The sequence below is a fragment of the Crinia signifera genome, chromosome 3, assembly GCF_055691185.1.
Source record: "Crinia signifera chromosome 3, ASM5569118v1, whole genome shotgun sequence".
Lineage (NCBI taxonomy): Eukaryota > Metazoa > Chordata > Amphibia > Anura > Myobatrachidae > Crinia > Crinia signifera.
In genome coordinates this window covers 90,417,827-90,438,046 of record NC_139219.1, presented here as the reverse complement: position 1 = coordinate 90,438,046, position 20,220 = coordinate 90,417,827, and the positions used below count along the sequence as shown (strand labels likewise).

General features: G+C 42.2%; 1 protein-coding gene across 1 annotated transcript in view; it reads right to left on the bottom strand.

The window, feature by feature from the left end:
• Window positions 1-20,220, bottom strand: part of ESR1 (estrogen receptor 1) — a 213,229-nt gene that overhangs the window by 96,671 nt on the left and 96,338 nt on the right. The window contains exon 3 of the mRNA XM_083176201.1: window positions 14,215-14,331. Within this exon, the coding sequence (XP_083032327.1) occupies window positions 14,215-14,331 (117 nt within the window). The remainder of the gene's footprint in view (window positions 1-14,214; window positions 14,332-20,220) is intronic.

Below are 20,220 nucleotides of genomic sequence, written 5' to 3'. Positions count from 1 at the left end.
ATTTGCTCCCCTTGCATGGCAACATGGTTTGTTCCAGACACAAAGTTACTCACATAAATCAGGTCTAGAGTCAGCTAATCTTAAGATTAAGGGGGAAATTTACTAAAGGAAATTTGTAAAAAATAGGTGTATTTGTATCCAGAAATACACTTATTTTTGACATTTACTATCCCGAAAATATGGCAAATCATATTTGTATTGATAGCACATCAATACGAATACGAATTGACGTATTTTCGGGATAGTAAATGTCAAAAATAAGTGTATTTCTGGATACAAATACACCTATTTTTTTTACAAATTTCCTTTAGTAAATTTCCCCCTAAGTATCTGAGTTACTCTGTGCCCACAAGACACAGTATCTGTGTGCGCCTGCGCAGCCAACTCCCAGTCACCACCTAGGAATGCCCAATACATTCCATAGACCTGAATTTCCCAAAGTCTGACATTACAGTCCAGGTTTTAAGGATATCCATGATTGGGCACAGGTGATTTAATTAGTAGCTCAGTTAATTTAATTTAATAATCGGCATCCAAGTATTAATTTCCTTGGACTGTAACGGCATAGTTTGGGAAACTCTGCAACAGACACTGAGGTAAATGTAGTAAATGGGAGTTCTATTGAAGATGAGATGTTGCCTACCAATCAGATTCGATGTATTATCTCCTATTAGGTGCTAAAAAAAGTATAATGAATGGTTGCTATGGACAACATCCCATCTTCAACAGAACTACCATCTTAGTAAATTTACCCCTCTGGCTCAATCAGTCCGGTTACTTTGTGCACTGAAACGCTAGGATGCATGCACTGCTTGACGTTTCTAAATTTAGATACATACGGAGTCTCAAAAAAAGTGCCAAAGTTCAAAAACATTAGTATTGCATCAGACTCATAATGACCTGCACATATGCCTTTGCGTCATAGTGATCTGCATAGTTGCCTCCGACTTATAACCACTTGTATAGTTGCTACTGTCTCATAATAACCTGCATAATTGTGTTTGACTTAAATTGACCTGTATAGTTGTATCTGTCTCCATAGTGACATGTATAATTGCGTCTGTCTTATAGTGACCTGCATACAGTGGCGTAACTAGAATTTGTGCGCCCCCCGCCGATAACGGCAGCGCCGCCCCCCTCCCCCTAGCCCTCCCAACCACCTTCCCAAGTAAAGTTAAAACCCCCCTTACCCCTCCGCGTGCCGCCGCATTCAGGGTCTCACAGCCGTCTCCGTCTCCTCCTGCAGTTCTATAATGACCATCACAAAATGGCTGCCCCCTAACAGCAGACAGTTTGTAAGGATGCTAGAGGAGGCCCGCGCCTCCTCTAGCATCCCAAAAAACTGTCTGCTGTTAGGGGGCAGCCATTTTCTGATAGTTATTTTTCATTAGAAGTACTGCAGGAGGAGACGGAGCCATGACAAGATCTGCGCTGCGGCCGGGACCCTGAATGCGGCGGCGCTGGCGGCGGCATGCGGAGGGGTAAGGGGGGTTGTTATATAAAGTTGTAACTATAGCCCCGCAGATCGGCGCCCACAGCCCCTCAGCGCCTCCCCGCCACCGCGGGGGCTGCGGGGCTATAGTTACGCCACTGCCTGCATAGTTGTGTATATATACTGTATTTCATTGTGACCTGCATAGTTGTATATATATATATATATATATATATATATATATACTGTATTTCATAGTGAACTGCATAGTTGTATACATATATATATATATATATATATATATATATATATATATATACTGTATTTCATAGTGACCTGCTTAGTTTCGCCTGTTTCATAGTTAGGGAAGGATTGGAAACAAAAAGTGGCCCTGGAAAATCTCTAGAAGTGTACTCATGTGAGTGGCACCATTTTTAATGAAGGTGGAACTAACACTACACCTGAGTGGAAGCTGTCGGTTGTCTGGTGGCCCCCAGACCTTTAATCTGCTGTGACAAACCACAAACCTCCCACCGCTTAAGCTGCCCCTACACAGGGTGTTTTTCGCCTCGTGCCCATCCCATCGCTCTTTCCGCCAATGCCCATGCACTGTAGCACAACCATCATCCAGGGTCCAATTTCGTACCTGGCTAAATGGGTCTGAATCGGGCAGCATATACAAATATCTTCTCACAGATGTAAAAGTACATCATTTCTTAAATGTTTGATTTCACAGCACTTTCATGCAGTAAAAAGAGCATGAAAGGGAATGATGTGTAAGCAACTCCTAACACACAGGGCAGAGGTGAAGTTCTAGAGCAATTATGCCTGAAATACCATATAATACAGATAATACAGATTTATTAGAATACGTATATGTACTGGTGTATGTACTGCAAAGCAACATTTCTTTTCTAAAGACAAATACTATACACCGCCTAATGGCGAAAATAATGTCCAAATGCAAATGACAAAACTCAATATGAGATGTCAATAACACTCACAAATAAGGTATAGTCATCAAATAGGAAAAGTATTAATAACTAGACCAGTTAGAAATAGATTATGTTTAGGTCATTTAAATGTTAGAGCATATATATATATATATATATATATATATATATATATATTATATATATATATATCTCCTGTAAAAATGTCAGTAGAGAAAAAGTCCCGCCAAAGAAAATGGAATGGATAAAAATAAGGGAAAATTGCTCTATTTTCTAAAATGACTTGATTATCAGAAGTCCCAAAATTGGGCCATTTTGAAAAAAGAAAAATATTCTCCTCTTCCAAATCCAGCCACTTGTGAGAACCTACGGACTTCGATAAATGGTTCTTTAATCTACATCTCAATAACATAATATATGGTGAATATTGTGTATAAAGCCTTAGTACTTCTTGTCATATGAAAAAATAGTAATGGTAGGTTATATAAAAGAGCAGGCTCCTGACCTGGGATTAGTTGAGTTACGTGTTTCTAACAATGTACAATTGTTAGAGACACGTAACTAAACTCATGACAGCTCTAAGCCTCAAGTACCTACATATTTCCTAGTCTTTATATCATAAAGTAATCACACTAAAGCTCATTTATTTTTGGTAATAATAGCATACAAAATAATAGTATAAACTAGAATATTTAATTGGTGTTATTGTTTTTATGGTACTCTTTACCTAGAAGGGCGCCCATTGCGGCCATCGCGGGCATTGAATGCACTAAAAAATCGGGTGCGATGCGACCGACGCGATGCCCGCGATTTCCCATAGGGAACAATGTTAAATGTCTCAATTGACCCGATTTTCCTGTTCAATGCCTCAATTGACCCGATTTTTCCATAGGAAACAATGTTAAATGGGCCACAGAGGCCAAATAGGCACCCTAAAGTGTGAAATGGCCACCCCAATTGTTAACGCCACCCCACGATCAACGTCAACCCGAAGCGTGGCGAGCGCAGCGAGCCCGCGAGGGGCGGTGGTACGTGTCCTACGACCTTTTCATACCCCCACTATCCACGTCGGCGTGGAGTTGAGAATAGAAAGTGTGACGAGCCACTGAGCCTGAAGCGTGGCGAGCGCAGCGAGCACCGCGAGGGGACGCGGACAGCTGTGAAGCCCGCGAGGGGACGCGGATACCTGTGAAGGTATCCGCGTCCCCTCGCGGGGCTCGCTGCGCTCGCCACGCTTCGGGCTCGGTGGCTTGTGGGGTGGCTTAAACAATTGTGGGGGCCATTTCACACTTCAGGGTGCCTATTTGGCCTCTGTGGGCCATTTAACATTGTTTCCTATGGAGAAATCGGGTCAATTGAGGCATTGAACAGGAAAATCGGGTCAATTGAGACATTTAACATTGTTCCCTAAGGGAAATCGCGGGCATCACGTCGGTCGCATCGTACCCGATTTTTTAGTGCATTCAATGCCCACGATGCCCGCGATTTTTTACTAACGATGCCCACGATCAAAATCGTGGGCGCCGTTCTAAGTAAAGAGTACCGTTTTTATTTTTTAACATTTCTAATGTGATCTTAATAATGTATCGCAGAACTTTCTTGCAGCCCAGAAATTATTTATTACCAGTTATTTATATATCGCACACATATTCTGCAGTGTTTAGAGAATATTTTAACAGTCACATCAGTCCCTACAGCAGTGGAGCTTACAATCTAAATTCCCAGGCACACACAGACATTCTAGGGTTAATCTTGTTGGGCGCCAATTAACCTACTAGTATATTTTTGGATTGTGGGAGCAAACCGGAGTACCCAGAGGAAACCCACATAAGCATGGGGAAAATATACAAATTCCACAAAATTAGGACCATGGTGGGAATTGAACCCATGACCTCAGTGCTGTAATGCTAACTATTACACCGTCAGTGCTGCCCTAAAAATCTTATATCCAATAGTGCTGTATCATGCTTGTATAGTATTTTATTCACATGAACTCAATGGCCCAAAGGGGAACTGGGGAAACCTCCTTCGTTACTGGTCAGATTCCAGACCGTATATTTGAATCATACATTATAGATAATGTTCCTTTATACTGCACTCTCCTATGGTGTATTTCCTACAGTACAGTCCTAATCTGGTACATTATCATGCATGCACTAGCAGTGTTGGTCATTGGACCCTTCATACCTCAATCCGACACTGATTTAATTTATATGTATTTAATTCATGAACCATTAGGAGTTTGGCAGCTTAATACTATAGATAAGGCAAAACAATACTATATTTTAGGTTTAGGAAAAAGGGGAATGGGGAGACAGGTGCACAGGGGTGAGAAGTAAAGATCTGGTTTTTAGAATAGAAATAATTATCCTATCTTATCTCGGGATTGCCGCTGCTTAGCGCCGGGCAGCACCGCTGAGCTGATCAATGAATCGCCAGCTCCAGCTGCTCGGCCGCACCTCAAACCCCCCCCCCCCCGGCGTTGTGCGAGTGACTGTCAGTGTCTGTTATGTGACTGTAACGTCACGCCCAGTTGCTGGGGGCAGGGCGACGTTGCCAGGGGCAGGGCCGGGCAGTGGCTGACATAGTGCTTAGTGGCGCTGCCCAGCCCCGGGAGACAGAAGACAGAGTGGTGGTTTTTTTTATGGAGCGTTCCCCCTAAAAAACTCGCCCAGTGGGGAGCGCTACCTTAAAAAAAAACCACTGAAGGGGTTAATATGAAAAATTTGGAATAATAATTTTTATATTAATAGTGCCCCAACAAAAAGAGAGTCTTTTTCTCTTTGTAAACCTGAAAAACAATATTATACTCAATAGACATTAAGCAAATGTTACCATTATTAAACTTATGTTTAATGACAGTGCTGCAAAACTACAATTTTCATTATTAAAATTGTGGTTAAATAGTCAAAAACACACAATGGGAAAACTATTTTTAAACTGTACTATAAATCTATTCTGATATAGAAGCTGAGCATACATATGTATATATATTAATTCCAAATTAGGAGTCTTGTCAAATTGACCACTTAATTTTGAGTTCTTGGGTGGGCAAGTATAAACTGATTTGTTAAAATATAAACTGATTTGTTAGTATGTTTTCACAAAACAATTCTGTTCTCCGAAAGCAATTTTCTAAGCAGTAGTAATATAAATAATGTCCATTAGTTTAAAGTATGTGAATATTTACTTCATAGCTTCCATGTGCCTCTAGCCTCAAACCCAAACAACCTGGTTACGGACTTCAAAGGTAAATGCCATAAAACAAAGCAGTTTAGGCAAATTCAGATAAGAATGCGCCCGTGCCAAGCGTTAGCTTCCTGCCAAGATTTTGAACCAATGCCATTTGTTCCCTCCCTGTGTTGAGTGGTTAAGTGGGATTTCATGAGATAGATCATGTTTTATTATAAGATGAATGAGCAGTGGTTCATCTCTCAGCTTAGATGTAAGCATTATTTTGGTTGGCTCATGTAGAAGACACATTGCTGGCAGTTTTCTAACTATAATCCGCCAAGGGGATGAACAACTTGTCTACATTTCTACATCAATCAAGGAAAAAATCTGTCAGGCACGGTGGGAAGGACATTTTGGATGCAATTGCTGAAAGTAGGAGACAGCAAGTTTGAGCGAAACCTATTGCACATTTTGATGAGTTTCCCTTTATTAGAAATAGCAGTACTTTCCCAACATTTTAAACATTATTACAAGCTTCCTGTATACTCCCCGTGGATTTCAAAATTGAAAAATCTCGGGAGAATACTTTGCTTGTACTAAACCTAAGTAGAACATATTCTTATATGTTCTTAAATGTCTGGAATGTTTATTTCTCCTATTAAACATCTGCTTTGCTGTAAATTCATTATAACTGTGTGTGATCTAACCTTCACCCTTCACATACAAGATACTCTGGCAGCAGAACTGTTCTCAATTAAATAGAAACATTTTTTTTAACCCTTGGACTTCTGAAGATTGTTTATTTTTACCCAGCAGCCGCAGGTACTTTTAGGGAGTGTAATCCAAATGCTTTTGGAACAGTGTAATACAGATAGTGTAGTACTGTATATACAGTACTGTATGCTGAAATATTTTAGATATGATAGAGCCAAACTATTAAAGATTAAAGTAGTGAACTGCTTATTTCTCACCGTGTTGAAACAATTAGGAATTCGGATATGTGCATCTATCTGTATTACAAAGGTTATTTTATCTATGCAACATATGAATGGCATAACAAATTATAGTATATATACTGTAGACGTATATTTATAAATGTAAGACATTTTCTAGCACAAAAAGGGAATTTTATAGATATTCCGGCAGTTGAAATCCAGATGATTAGTATGCTGCCCCCTAGTGCGTAACTCTAACCTTATTCCCAACCCCAGTGCTTGCCGACAGGGTCTGACCATTGGGATGCAACTGTTGGCATTCTGACCGTTGGGATTTCAACTGCCTGGATCTTGACCGCAAGCACATAAAAGGATTATTACCATTTAAAATGAGCAGAAATAGAACAAAGCTGTCTGATCTCTGCGGTTTTGCATTACGTTTTCCGGAGTGCCAGTCTCATAGCTACCAATGTGGTCTGCGCATGTTCACACTTTATAGAAGTTACAGTAGTTTCACAATGCAAAACTACTGTAATAAAACAAAGTGCCATTTGAAAAAGGCATTATTTCTCTAATAACAAAGATAATCAGGATGAGACCGTTATTTTCCTGCTCTTTCCTGCAGACTTTACCATGGTGCACTTTACCCTCCGCTTCCCAAGCTTCCAGCACATGCGCAGTGACAGGGCCGGCAACAGAAATCTTCAGGCCGGAATACTGATATATCTGCCCCCCCCCCCCCTCCCCCAAACACTGCACACAGATTTGTATTACATTGTATGTTGAATGTATGTTTTTTTTTATTAGAAAATAGCTGACCCGCCCGGCATTGGCCGGGAAAATCTTGGGGTTCTTTAATTTCCAAAATTGCTGTCAAATTTAGTGTTATAACAAAAGTTTTATAACTCCAAACGGCGCCAGTGAATAGGTGAGATCATATATCAACAATAAGTGACACAGTGAAAGGTAATACAAAAGTATACTTCCTTAGTGTTAGATGGATATCTTGTTTTATGATCACATCCCATATGTGGAGTATCCCTGTCAGGCGATGTACTCCGGTATATGTAAAAGATGGAAAGGCTTAGAATAATGAAGCCAGTTTTTTAATATACATATACAGACATAAACAGAAAAAAAACAATATTAAATCCAACAAAGCAATTTGAGTAAAAGGTCCAGTTGCCAAGGTACATAGGTACAATTACCAAGAAGTGTATCAGAACTGGGTGTTAATCAGTTCATTCGTATGGTATAATAGTCACCAGTCTGATCCCAGGTAGCAGTCCTGGGGGTAGTATATAAATAGGTAAAGTCCTGGTGTCTCCTTGGGCTGGTCCGGAAAAAAACGGCTGCCACTTCACTCCTTCCAACGCGTTTCGACCCTGTACAGAGCGGGTCTTTATTAAGGCTCAAATTTAGTGTTATGCTGTGCCAAAGGTCAAAGATTGTAATTTGTTAAAACCGCCACCAAAATGTTATGTGGGGTACACACCATAACGATTTTGCCTCACAACACCCAATTTAGATACAATTTTGACCGATTGTATGTAAATCGGGCATGTTTTGGGCCATTTCCGATCGGATGTGCGGGCCCGTGGGTCGTTTGGTCATTTCTCAGATCCAACCTGCTGCAGGTAGATTCAGGATCGGATCGGGAGCAGATCGTATGCAGATTGTATTCTTCAACAGATCAAGAGACGATCGTACGATGGAATACGATGTAATGCGCAATGGAATATGCTGCGCTATATAAGAAACTGTTAATAAATAATAAATAAGTCTTGTGTTGTGTGTATCTGTTCAATGTGCAAGTGTGTTAGATGCGCTACGTATATACAGCTGTAGCGCCGCTCATTCAGTGCTGGGGCTCGCCACCCCCACTGGTGAGTGGACGCTGCATCTGACTGGGACGCGCGAGCGTCCCACCCGCACGCGCGTCCCAGTTTCCCGTCGGCGGGACCGTCTCTGATAACGGGAGCCTATAAGTAGCATGACCATTCTTGTTCCCTTAATGAATTACTTTACAATTTTCAACATTAAACTGCATTTTTTCATCTTTTTGCCCACCTTTCTAGTTTACTTAAGTCACTTTGTAGTGTTTCCTCATCCTCTCCTGAGTTAATTTTCTTACTCAATTTAGTGTTATGAGCAAATATTGCAATTTTACTCACTATGGGGGTTATTCTAGTTCAATCTTTCTGACAAAATCCTTCTTAAATGGACAAAACCATATGCAGTGCAGGGGGGCAGATGTTACTTGTGCAGAGAGAATTAGATTTGGGTGGGGTTTTACGTCAAAGTGAGATCTATATTGCAGTGTAAAAATAAAGCAGTCAGTATTTTCCCTGCACAGAAACAAAATAACTCACCCACATTTAATTCTCTCTGCACATTTTACATCTGCCCCCTGCAGTGCACATGGTTTTGTCCATCTAAGAAGGATTTTGTCAGAAAGAGTGAGCTAGAATAAGTTCACTTCCAATATCATCAATCAATATATTAAACAATTCCAATATTAAACCTTGTGGGACTCCACTTTGGACTTTACCCCAGCTAGAATCTATGCCATTTACCACCGCTCTCTGTCACTGACTGTGCAACCAGTTTTTAATCCACTTACAAATTTTATCTCCTAACCCTAAATTACATAGTTTCATTAATAACCTTTTATGAGGCACCATGTTAAAAGCTCAATCAGTATTACATAAACAAATTTCCCCAACCCCTACTGACTTCCTCATAGAAGCTAATTAAATTAGTCTGACCTGATCTATTTTTGAGGAACCCATGCTGAGCGTTACTTATCACTTTCTCCTGTTCAAAGAAATTTTGGATACTATCTCTCATTATTCCTTCTAATATTTTCCCCACAATGGATGTAAGGCTGACCAGTCTATAATTTTCAGGGTTAGTTTTGAAACCTTTCCTCCATAGAGCTATGCTCTAGTTCCTTGGTAACGTCCCAAGTTTATTGATTCCTCGAATATAAGATATAATGGTAGTGCTATGACAGAACTCAATTCTTTAGTATCCTGTGTGCACATGTACTGAAGGTAACTGCATTGGGCAACAGCCATGCAATTACGTTTTTTTGCAAAAGAGAAAAAGAGAGCACACTGTGTTGATCTTTTAATTTGTTATTATTTTACTCAATGATTATTAAACACAATAAAATCAAATCAATAAAATTCATACATTTACACAATAAGAAATTAATTAATATTGAACATCCGACTACAACCACTAAGAGCCATCGATTGAGATTCAATTTGGTATAGAAAGTTTCTAATTGGATGGTAATAAAACAATAGTTCCCTTTGATTTGAATTTAGTTGTATCAACTGCTTTTAATTAGCAACAGTGTTCCTGATGGAAAAAAGTAAACATATTACCGGCTGGTGTGGGAGAATGGATTTATTCCCAGGTGTCAGCTACCACCGGTGTTGCTCCGATGGTGTGGGAGCCGGTACCGGGAGCAGACACAATGGATCCGGGTGGCGGCCGGTCTGCTGGCGACCAGTGTGGCTCTGATGTTGAAAGAGCTGGCGCTGGGAGCTGACGCGGCTAGAGGATGTTACTCGCACCCGGGCGTCCAAAATGGAAGGACGTCTCTCGCCGCACCTTTTGCCGCTAACACAATGGTCGTTTGTTTGATTGGATTTGGTCAGTCCGGCAGTAAGTTGGAACTTGGCAATGATCAAAGGCAGTATAAAGCTGTTCAGGCTGTAGTGGGTGTCGGATGAAGATAAAATGACTCAGTTTTCTATAACCCTGACGGTTTTCTCAGAAAATTAAGTTTTTTTGCTGAAGAGGTAAGTTTTCTCCTTGCCGGGACAGACCTTTACCATAATATCTGCTCCAGCATTATAAAATATACAGTACTAACAATTTTTTGTCAGCATACAGTATAACATGCAAGATATTTACTGCTAAAATTTCACTTCTTTATATAGATTCCATGGTTGTTATAGAAAATTATTGTTAGACTGCATTTATTTTATTTTTAAATACCCTTTTGGTAGTAATAGGTAAGCCGAATGTACTGCTGCCAGAGTTTGGCGGCAGTGCGGATCCTGGCCGAAAAAAGTCGGCCAGGCCTAAATAAAATATTTCCTTTCAAAGTTTGAAGTCTTCAGACAATAATTTTTATCAGTGCTCTTTCTCCAACAGGACTCAAGGCGCTTAACATACATCAAAAACAATGCATATTGGGCCTGATTCAGACCTCTTCACTAGGTAGTGTATATTCGTTGCCAAGAAATCGGGTAAGGGTAACCCTGATGAATCCCCCCCCCCATGCCCGAATCCCATCGGTAGCATACTGTGGGATGTATATGGGAATACATCTCCTCGCATGTGGTGGGCAGACGAAAAATCATTGGATGGTCGCTTACCATTGAATGATTCCTCTTCCATTCACAGATAAAAGCCAATCTGAACTGACTATTATCTTGCTTGCTGATGGCCAAATTGGGGGCAGGTGCTGATGTCATGTGCCCTGATGCCTTCCCCTGATGCCGCCTCCCTCCCTGCTCGTCTGCTAATGGGAACGCCTCTGAGAGATCAATATAGAAATAGACAATCCACATAGACATAAAATTGAAATGCTTATTTTACTTATTTGTTCCAATTTCTAGAGTAAAAAATGATTTTCTAGCTGAATAGGTGATTAGTATACTATGTACCAACAGTATGTGTATATTACAGTGGTGATATTTTCGATAATAAATCAATGTCTATATGTCATCTTTAGGTTCAATATGGTGAGGCACTAGATTTGCTATTTGTTCACATAGTATACGATTGGAAGCATTAGAGGGCCTGCTGGGCTCATGTACTTTTCAGGGGGTGTGGCCTAATCATGGGAGGCGTAGCCATACACCCTTAGAATTAAATACAGAAAAAAATATTACTTTAACTTTAGGCACCTCACTGGCCAAACTGCAGCCAAGCCCACATCAGCATTTGCTGGGTTGAGAAAGCTTCTGCAACTTCTGCTGCCAGGTAACAGGGGACCCCACTGGGCCCCTCCATCAGACTTTGGGCTGGGTAGTAAGTACTCTCTTGCCACCAACACTGGTTCGATCTGTTTCATTGCTATAAATAAGTGGTCCTGGGCTGCCAATCCGAGGCACCCCTGTATGTGTCCTGAGGAAACCACTGGTATATTGGGTAATAATTACTTTTCTCAGTCTACTAATGTACGTGATGCTTCCTAGGCTCCAAAAAATATTAAATTAAAAGGGGGTACTTGTGTATTTTGGTGGCGCCCATCGCATCGCATACCATAAGGCATACGATGGTATGCGATGCGACGCGATATCGCGCGATGCTGTACAATGTCATACAATTTAAAAATTGTATGACATTGTACATGGCATACAATGCCATACAATGCGATGCGACGCGATTAAACATTGTATAAGCACCCTATTGGGTGCTTACAATGTGAAATGCACCCCCACCCCACCCCCCCCACTAAAAACGTGAACCCGAAGCGTGGCGAGCGCAGCAAGTTCGCGAGGGGCGGCGGTACGCGTCCTCCGACCTTTTTATACCCCCACTATCCACGTCGGCGTGAAGTTAAGAATAGAAAGTGTGGCGAGCGCAGCGAGCCACCGAGCCCGAAGCGTGGCGAGTGGACGCGGATACCTGTGAAGCCCGCGAGGGGACTCCGATACCTGTGATGGTATCCGCGTCGCTGCGCTCGCCACGCTTCGGGCTCGGTGGCTCGCTGCGCTCGCCACACTTTCTATTCTCAACTCCACGCCAACGTGGATAGTGGGGGTATGAAAAGGTTGGAGGACGCGTACCGCCGCCCCTCGCGGGCTCACTACGCTCGCCATGCTTCAGGTTCACTTTATAGTGGGGGCGGGGGGTGGCGTGGGGGTGCATTTCACATTGTAAGCACCCATTAGGGTGCTTAAAAGCACCCTTTATGGTGCTTATACGATCTTTCATCGCATAGGGGGCAAAAATCGCGTCGCATCGCATGCGATGCAATGCATGCCATGCGATGCAACGCGATATAAACATTGCGTGATGCACATCGGGGGCGCCGCTATAATACACAAGTACCTAAAAGGGTTTTTTGAGACAGACCAAAAAAGAAAAGAAGTACTATAAATCCATTTGTGAGGGGCACACTTTTTTATAATTAAAAACTGATTTTAAGAGATACGATAAAGAAACCCCATGTTATATATCCTATACATTTCAAATTAGGTGAATAAAGTGTGTAATTAGTATTCAGAAGATTTTGATATGGAGTGAATCAAGGATTGGAATGCCCACTGACAAATGCCAGCCACGTGTTTAGGAGGAAATTTCGGTACTTATATGTTAGTTGGGCGCCCACTAAGCTATTTGCTTAGTTTTACGCGTCCCCTCGCGGGCCAAAATTTCTCTGACAGAGGCTAAAGTACTGAGCCACATAGGATACAGATCAATAAAACTGTGGTAAAGAAACACAATTTCCCTCAGGGAGCACAGCAAGTAAAAATACCCGTCACTCTGTCATATAAACTATTAGGATACTTGATTCATATGGTGCTTGCATAGTAAGTAACATCTAGTCCCATTAATTGACCAATACTGGTTATGTTTACAGTAAATAGTACTTGGACGGTGAGAGAGCAAACTGACTGGAATCAGAATAAAGGAAGTAATGATGGTGGACCAAATCATGTTTGTGCTTCCAGTGGGGGCCAGGGATGGTCGCATACACGTGGAGCTCTGATCTCCCATCCTAGGAACTTGCCATCCTGGGCCCCTGGAGAAGTGTGGTGGAGGATGTAGATGGAGGAGGCTGTTGGAGGTGGGCAGAGGAGGCGGTCGGAGGACGGAAAGTGCCAAGGAGGACTGCGGAATGTCCCCGGCACAGGTCGTGGTGATCCCTGGCCAGAGGTAGGCGGAGCCACAGCTGTGGCCCCGGCATGTGACATGGAGATACAGTGAACTCCATCGGCCCATAGGACCCCCTGATGAGACCACCTGGTACAACAGTTGCTGGCATTTTTAGCGGATATTTTGCACATCTCTCACAGCAAAGTTGTCACTCAAAGGGTTAATAAACAAATGAGTGCATGCATAAATTTGCTTTATGGGGCAGCACGGACCGTGTAATGGTTAGCATTACTGCCTCACACTACTGAGGTCATGGGTTTGATTCCCAAAATGGCCCTGTGAGGAGCTTGTATATTCTCCCTGTGCTTGCGTTGGTTTCCACCAGGTGCTCCGGTTTCCTCCCACAATCCCAAAAAATACTGGTAGGTTAATTGGCTCCTAAAGAAAATTAACCCTAGAATGTCTGTGTGTGTGTACATGTGGTAGGGAATATAGATTGTAAGCTTGCAAGCAGGGCCCTAATACCTCTATGTCGGTTTGTTACAACCCAGTTTGTTTTATCACTGTTTTCTATTGTAAAGCACAAGGGAATTTGCTGCGCTATATAAGAAACTGTAAGTAAATAAAGAAATAAATAAATAAGCTCCACTGGGGCAGGGGCTGATTTGAATTTTCAAATATTCTCTGGAAAACGCTGCGGAATATGTGTGCGCTATATAAATAACTGGGAATAAATACATTTATGTAACAACTACAGTTAGCTGTAACCAGACTTGCTAAATTACATTGAATGTAGGTTTTTTTTTTCAGTACAAAATCAAATTTCTTTAACATCTCGGCAGTTACATTTCTCAGTGCACTCCGTACATACCCCCTTTCATCATTCCCACTTCATAGCATTTGCGGAGGCGACAGGCTTGACAGCTCTTCCTCCTGTTTTTGTCAATGGTGCACTGATTGGTTGCTGGACACATGTAGTCGTTATGACCTGCCAAGAAAGAGAGGGTCATTGATAAAATCCACTGTGAGCTAAATAGTTATATTGATTAGTTCTACCGTATAAACCGTTTGATACTCTACACAAATCCCCCTCAAATTTTTTTACACATATTTATTTGTCTTGTGTTAATATATCACTTTATGTTTACATACATCCCATATAATAAAAAGCTAACGCTACTCCTCAACTGCATGGGGAATTCAAGTGTTTTGTGCACTGGCAGACTCTAGATGGCATCCGGCGGAGGAATTCAAGTGTTGTTCCATTGTCTTTAATGTACTTTTCAACTTACGAGACATAAAACATAATTTTGTACTGTTTGTTTTAAATATTGTATTGTTTCGTTCATACATGTTTGTATGACAGCTACAGTAGATGGTGTTCTATGCGTGCATACAAACACACACACACACACACACACACACACACACACATAAGGCTCTGAATCCACATACCCATCTGCTGTGTTACATAACAAGCAGCGTTTGCACAAGGCTAATTGAACCAGTCTGCTATGGAGTTGCTGCTGGGTTGCCTGCCAGCTCCATGTGTTTAGGGTAATATTAGAAAAATGAGAATTCCCCAGCACATCCTTTACCAGATTTGCCAGCTCCTTTTGTGCAGGGCAATGTTAGAAAATGTGAATTCCATAGCACATCTTTATCTGTTTATACTGTGGTTTCTTTCAGAACCATTAATAAACATTTGTCTTAGGTAATGATGTATATCTGTTTCAGATGGAATGATTGCACACTACAACAAATCTACAAGTGTACAAGATTACTTGTTTTCCTGCCTTACATTCAAATAGCATAATGAGATGTTCCATGGTATTTAATTCAAGGTTTCTGGAACACTAATTACTACTTATAAAGGAGCTGTATAATAGTAATTGAGTTTTTCTTTTCAATATAATGCTTTATTATAGCTTATAATTAGAGAACGTCATGTACATGAGGCCAGCAAATTTCACACATTTCACAAATGGATTTCTTATTAAGTGTCCCTTGTCCTACATCAATGTACAACACACAAGGAATTGATTGTACTTGATAAAATAAAAATATCAGATGAGACCACACCAGGATGGGCTTTCCCTAACATCGTTCTATCACCTTAATTAAGTGAATTACAAGTTCCATAATTTTGTATTGTATTGTAATTAACACTACTATTGTACTTAGGGGGATATTCAGACCTGATTGCTGCTCTGCAAAGTTGCAGAGCCCTATGATTAGATAGCCGCCACCTTGCCAGAGTGAAAAACTGGCCTTGGCAAGGCTGCGAATGGCTAGCAAAAATCATACTGATCAACAAATAGCTGCAAATACATTCGCAAATCACTCACCATAGAATCACTTTCTCAGTCTGCGTAGTCTGTGCATAAGCTGGAACCTACTCTGCATGAGTGATAGAAACAGGCTGATTGAGGCCGGAGCTGACGTCACTGAAGACGATTGCCGTCTTGCTGCCAATCAACTTTCGAACAGCTTGCGCTCAGAAAAGATGCCGTAATTTTTCCGCTGTGTGGCCGAATCGTCTGCCTTGCAAAATCACAGGGCTGCAATCAGGCCTAATTACCCCCATAATAATTTTTTTTATATTTGTTTTTTTTTTAACCACAACATAATTAAATATCCATGAATAAATTACTGCATTAGACATAGGAAATTGGAATACAAAGCATTGAAACAAGAGCACTTAATGAGCATATACAGAAAATATAAAGGTAAAGATATACAGTACGACATACAAAAAGTCAACACAATTAAAAGCCATGCATCACGTAGCAGATTTTGAGAATAACATAAAAAAAGCCAATATTCACAGTTATAGTAGTCATAAAAAAACAACACAGGGGTATATTAACTAAAGTGCAGGTTCATATAAGTGAATATGTTGCCCAACTAATCATATGTTTAAGGATGTGCAGATGCGGATTACCCAGATATACCCGATCTCAAAACGGGCTCTTATTGTCTATACGGCTGTCACATGTGATGATGTCATCTCCAAGCGGCGGCTCGAGAACCGCCGCTGAAGGTTCCCTTGTAGGACGCCGGTGTAAAAGGTAACAAATGCCGGGTCGCACCCGGGTTGAATCTGGGTACAAAAACCTGGTTACAACATAGCGTTTTGGTGTAAAAGGGGTATAATTTGTACCACTCTCTAGCTCTTTCAGCAAACAAACTGCCTTCTGCTACATCGAGTAGGCAGAATCAGTTGATATATTTAAGAAAGGGTTAGATACATTTTTAGGTAGCAAAAAATACCCAGGAATACAACCAGAAATTCTAATTTATAAAATTAGACCAGTAGTGAACATGGCAGGCATTGGGTCATCGGGACTTCTACCTTAAAATCCCTGATCAATACAGATAGAAAGATACTTCAGCAGGGCCTCTCTAAATTTTATTCTAAAAATGTTAATTGTAATATAGGTTGAACTTGATGGACTAATGTCTTTTTTCAACCTCATGAACTATTTTATTATGTTACTATGATTGGATAATCATACATCTGATTATAATCCTACAAACTCCCTCACTGTGTAAATGTACCTAGAATAACTGATACTATTTTGAAGGCAAAGAGTCACACCAAGGGCAGTATTCAATGATAAATTACGCTATGTGCAGTGAATCCTGTTTTAATTCATCACTTCTTCCTCTGTCATAATGCATTCCCCTCCTTCCAATTTTGTTCTGGATTTGCCACCAAACTACTATCATTTTTGAACCATTAATTACTGTAACTTTGAGTTTCTCTTTCTTCTTTTGAAGAATATTTTTGGGAGCTTTAGTAATGTTTTTAAAACATTTAATTTGCACACTTTAGTCTTTCCTTCTCTGGTGTCTGGTGGAGAGAAAGCAGGGTGGATTTCAGAAGGACCTAAAGGAATTGTGCATCTAGTAGAAGAGAATCATGTATCTAGTACAGTACCGCTCTAGTACAACATCTCTCAATAGCAGGGGCGGATTGGCCCGCTGGGAAACCGGGCCATTTCCCGGTGGGCCGGCCCAAAACTCCTTAAATTTGGGCCGGCCGCGCACCCCCTGGGCTGGCTGGGCCGCGGCACTTTGCCCACATCCAAAATGGCCGCGGGAGGGCTGCTGCGCCTGCGCGATAGTGCACAGCACCTCCCATTGGCCTACAAGTGTGGCAGCAGCAGGCTCCCAGCTCCTGTTCCCCATCAGGAGCTGGCAGAAAGCAGCAGATGAGCCCCCCCGGCATTACAGACACCGCGCCCCTTGCATTACATTACATCCACGGCCGCCCCCCCGCATTACATTATATCCACTGCCGCCACCCCCTGCATTACATACACCGCTGCCACCCCGCATTACATACACCGCCCCCCCCCCCCCCCCCGCATTACATCCGAATGTGTCCCAATCTGCCCCTGCCCAATAGTAAATACCAGGGAATTGGGTACTCAAAAAAGAGACATTGCACACATTGCATGGATGTGTTCACGCATGATACAGGAATGGTCAGCACACCCCACACTAAAAACACAATTTGCGTGCCATGCATAGTACTGACGAGCATCATTGAGTGGAACATACTGAATCTTGTGCCATACCTGATTGGGACAGATTTTTCAATTTTTAATGTGAGGAATGTATTTAAAAAATAGCAAAAAAACAATGTTGCTGGACACTTCACAGGATCTCTAACTGGGCACAAATAATCATTTCAGGAACATTTCAAGGGGCTAGCTGCAGTGCATGACCTACCGTATATACTCGAGTATAAGTCGACCCGAATATAACCCGAGGCACCTAATTTTACCACAAAAAACTGGGAAAACTTATTGACTCGAGTATAAGCCTAGGGTGGGAAATGCTGCAGCTACTGGTAAATTTATTTGACACATCAGTAGGTTAAATGTTTCTGAATATTTATTTCACAGAAACACAGTAAACAAGCTAGCTATTTAAGTGGAAAAGAGGGTCAACCAAAACAATTGGAGATTTATTAAGCTTGGTGTAGTGATAATGTGGCTGGTACTTTATCACCGACCAATCAGCTCCTAACGCTTATATTTCAAACCCAGCCTATAACTTGGCAGTTAGTAGCTGATTGGCTGGTGAAAAATTACCAGCCACCTTTTCAGTTCACTGGGCTTTATAAATCTGCCCCTGTGGACAGTCTGCTATATTTTATTTTCTTGGACACAAATCTTTATTTAAAATAAACTTACTTTTTTAAATATACCCCTGCACTTCAGTTAAGGAAGGTGGCTGGCTGCACTGGCACACTTCACGGAGTCACGAGCAACAAATCTCAGACTCCGCAAAGGCCCATGGGAAGAGCTGCTCTCTGGGCATGCTCAGCAGCACTCCTTAAGGACCGGCAGCCATCTTTGACAGTGGCAGCCAGCCTCCTCGCATCCACTGTAAGTACAGACTGGACGCTGCACAGAATAAATATGATAGTGTGGTACTGTATTGCGCGGTCAGCTCAGTCATATGCAGAGCCTCTGCAGCGTGAGGGAGCGCTGGAGCGGGTACCTTCAGAGGGACAGGCGGCAGGATGCTGCACATAATAAATATGCTGGTGTAACGCTGGAGCGGGTACAAGCAGAGGGACAGGCGGCTGGACGCTGCGCAGAATACATATGCTGGAGTGACGATGCGGCCGACCGCTGGCAGAGCTCACATACTGTAGCTACGGCAAACCGGATTACAAGCACAGTGTGCAGACTGGCTGCGCAGCGCGCGGCGCGTATCTGCAGTCTGCACACTGTGCTTGTAATCCGGAATGCCGTAGCTACAGTATGTGAGCTCTGCCAGCGGTCGGCCGCATCGTCACTCCAGCATATGTATTCTGCGCAGCGTCCAGCCGCCTGTCCCTCTGCATGTACGCGCTCCAGCGTTACACCAGCATATTTATTATGTGCAGCGTCCTGCCGCCTGTCCCTCTGAAGGTACCCGCTCCCTCGCTGCAGAGGCTCAGCATATGTCTGAGCTGACCGCGCAATACCACAGCCTGTTTTCTGCCTTTACCCACCACTGTCTGTGACTCTCAGCCGGCCCCTAGGCATTCCAGATGCCCCAGGCAAATGCCTGCCCAGACCCACACTCGAGTATAAGCCGAGTAGGGCTTTTTCAGCCAAAAAACAGGGCTGAAAAACTCGGCTTATACTCGAGTATATACGGTATTTATTGTTATAATACACAAAGCACCTTGGTATCATCAGGCCATAATGGGTGGGAGTTAGCAGTGACATTTGTCCAGGTGTCAGATCTTAAGTGGCGGCAGATACTTGGTGGGAGTGCAGCCCGTATGTCATGTGTGTGTGTATATACATCGAGAGAGAGAGAAAGAGAGAGAGAGAAAGAAAAAACAATGGTATGATCCGGCACTCCTGCTGAATGGAAACAAAGGGGTTCCTCGGTATGCCCAATATATTCTATGTAGGGCGACTGCCCAATAATCTGGCACTCCCAGCAACTCCAATAAACATGACCAGACAGTGGTCTATACAGTCAACCTTTCAAGAGCTTTTATTTCACCCCTTTGTCAGGACAACAAATTACAACGAACAAACAAACATTTAAATACACTCATCACCTCCCCGTGGGATGACAACTAAGATTAATTTGGAATCTCAGACCGGTTTTCCCGCTATCGCGGTTACCCACTTCCGGGAAACCTGTCCGAGATTCTAAATTAATCAGTGATATTATAAATAAGGGGAATGGCACACTTATCTCTTTAAACTCCTGAAAAAGTCCAGCATAAATTGGCAAGGACGAAAAGCGTTGAGGACTATGTTTGGTGAATGGTGACTGACCACATCGGTGCTGGCAAAGCACACACCAGATAAGCTATTCTTTTGCTCGCTGGGATGTTTCATGGAATTCCTTT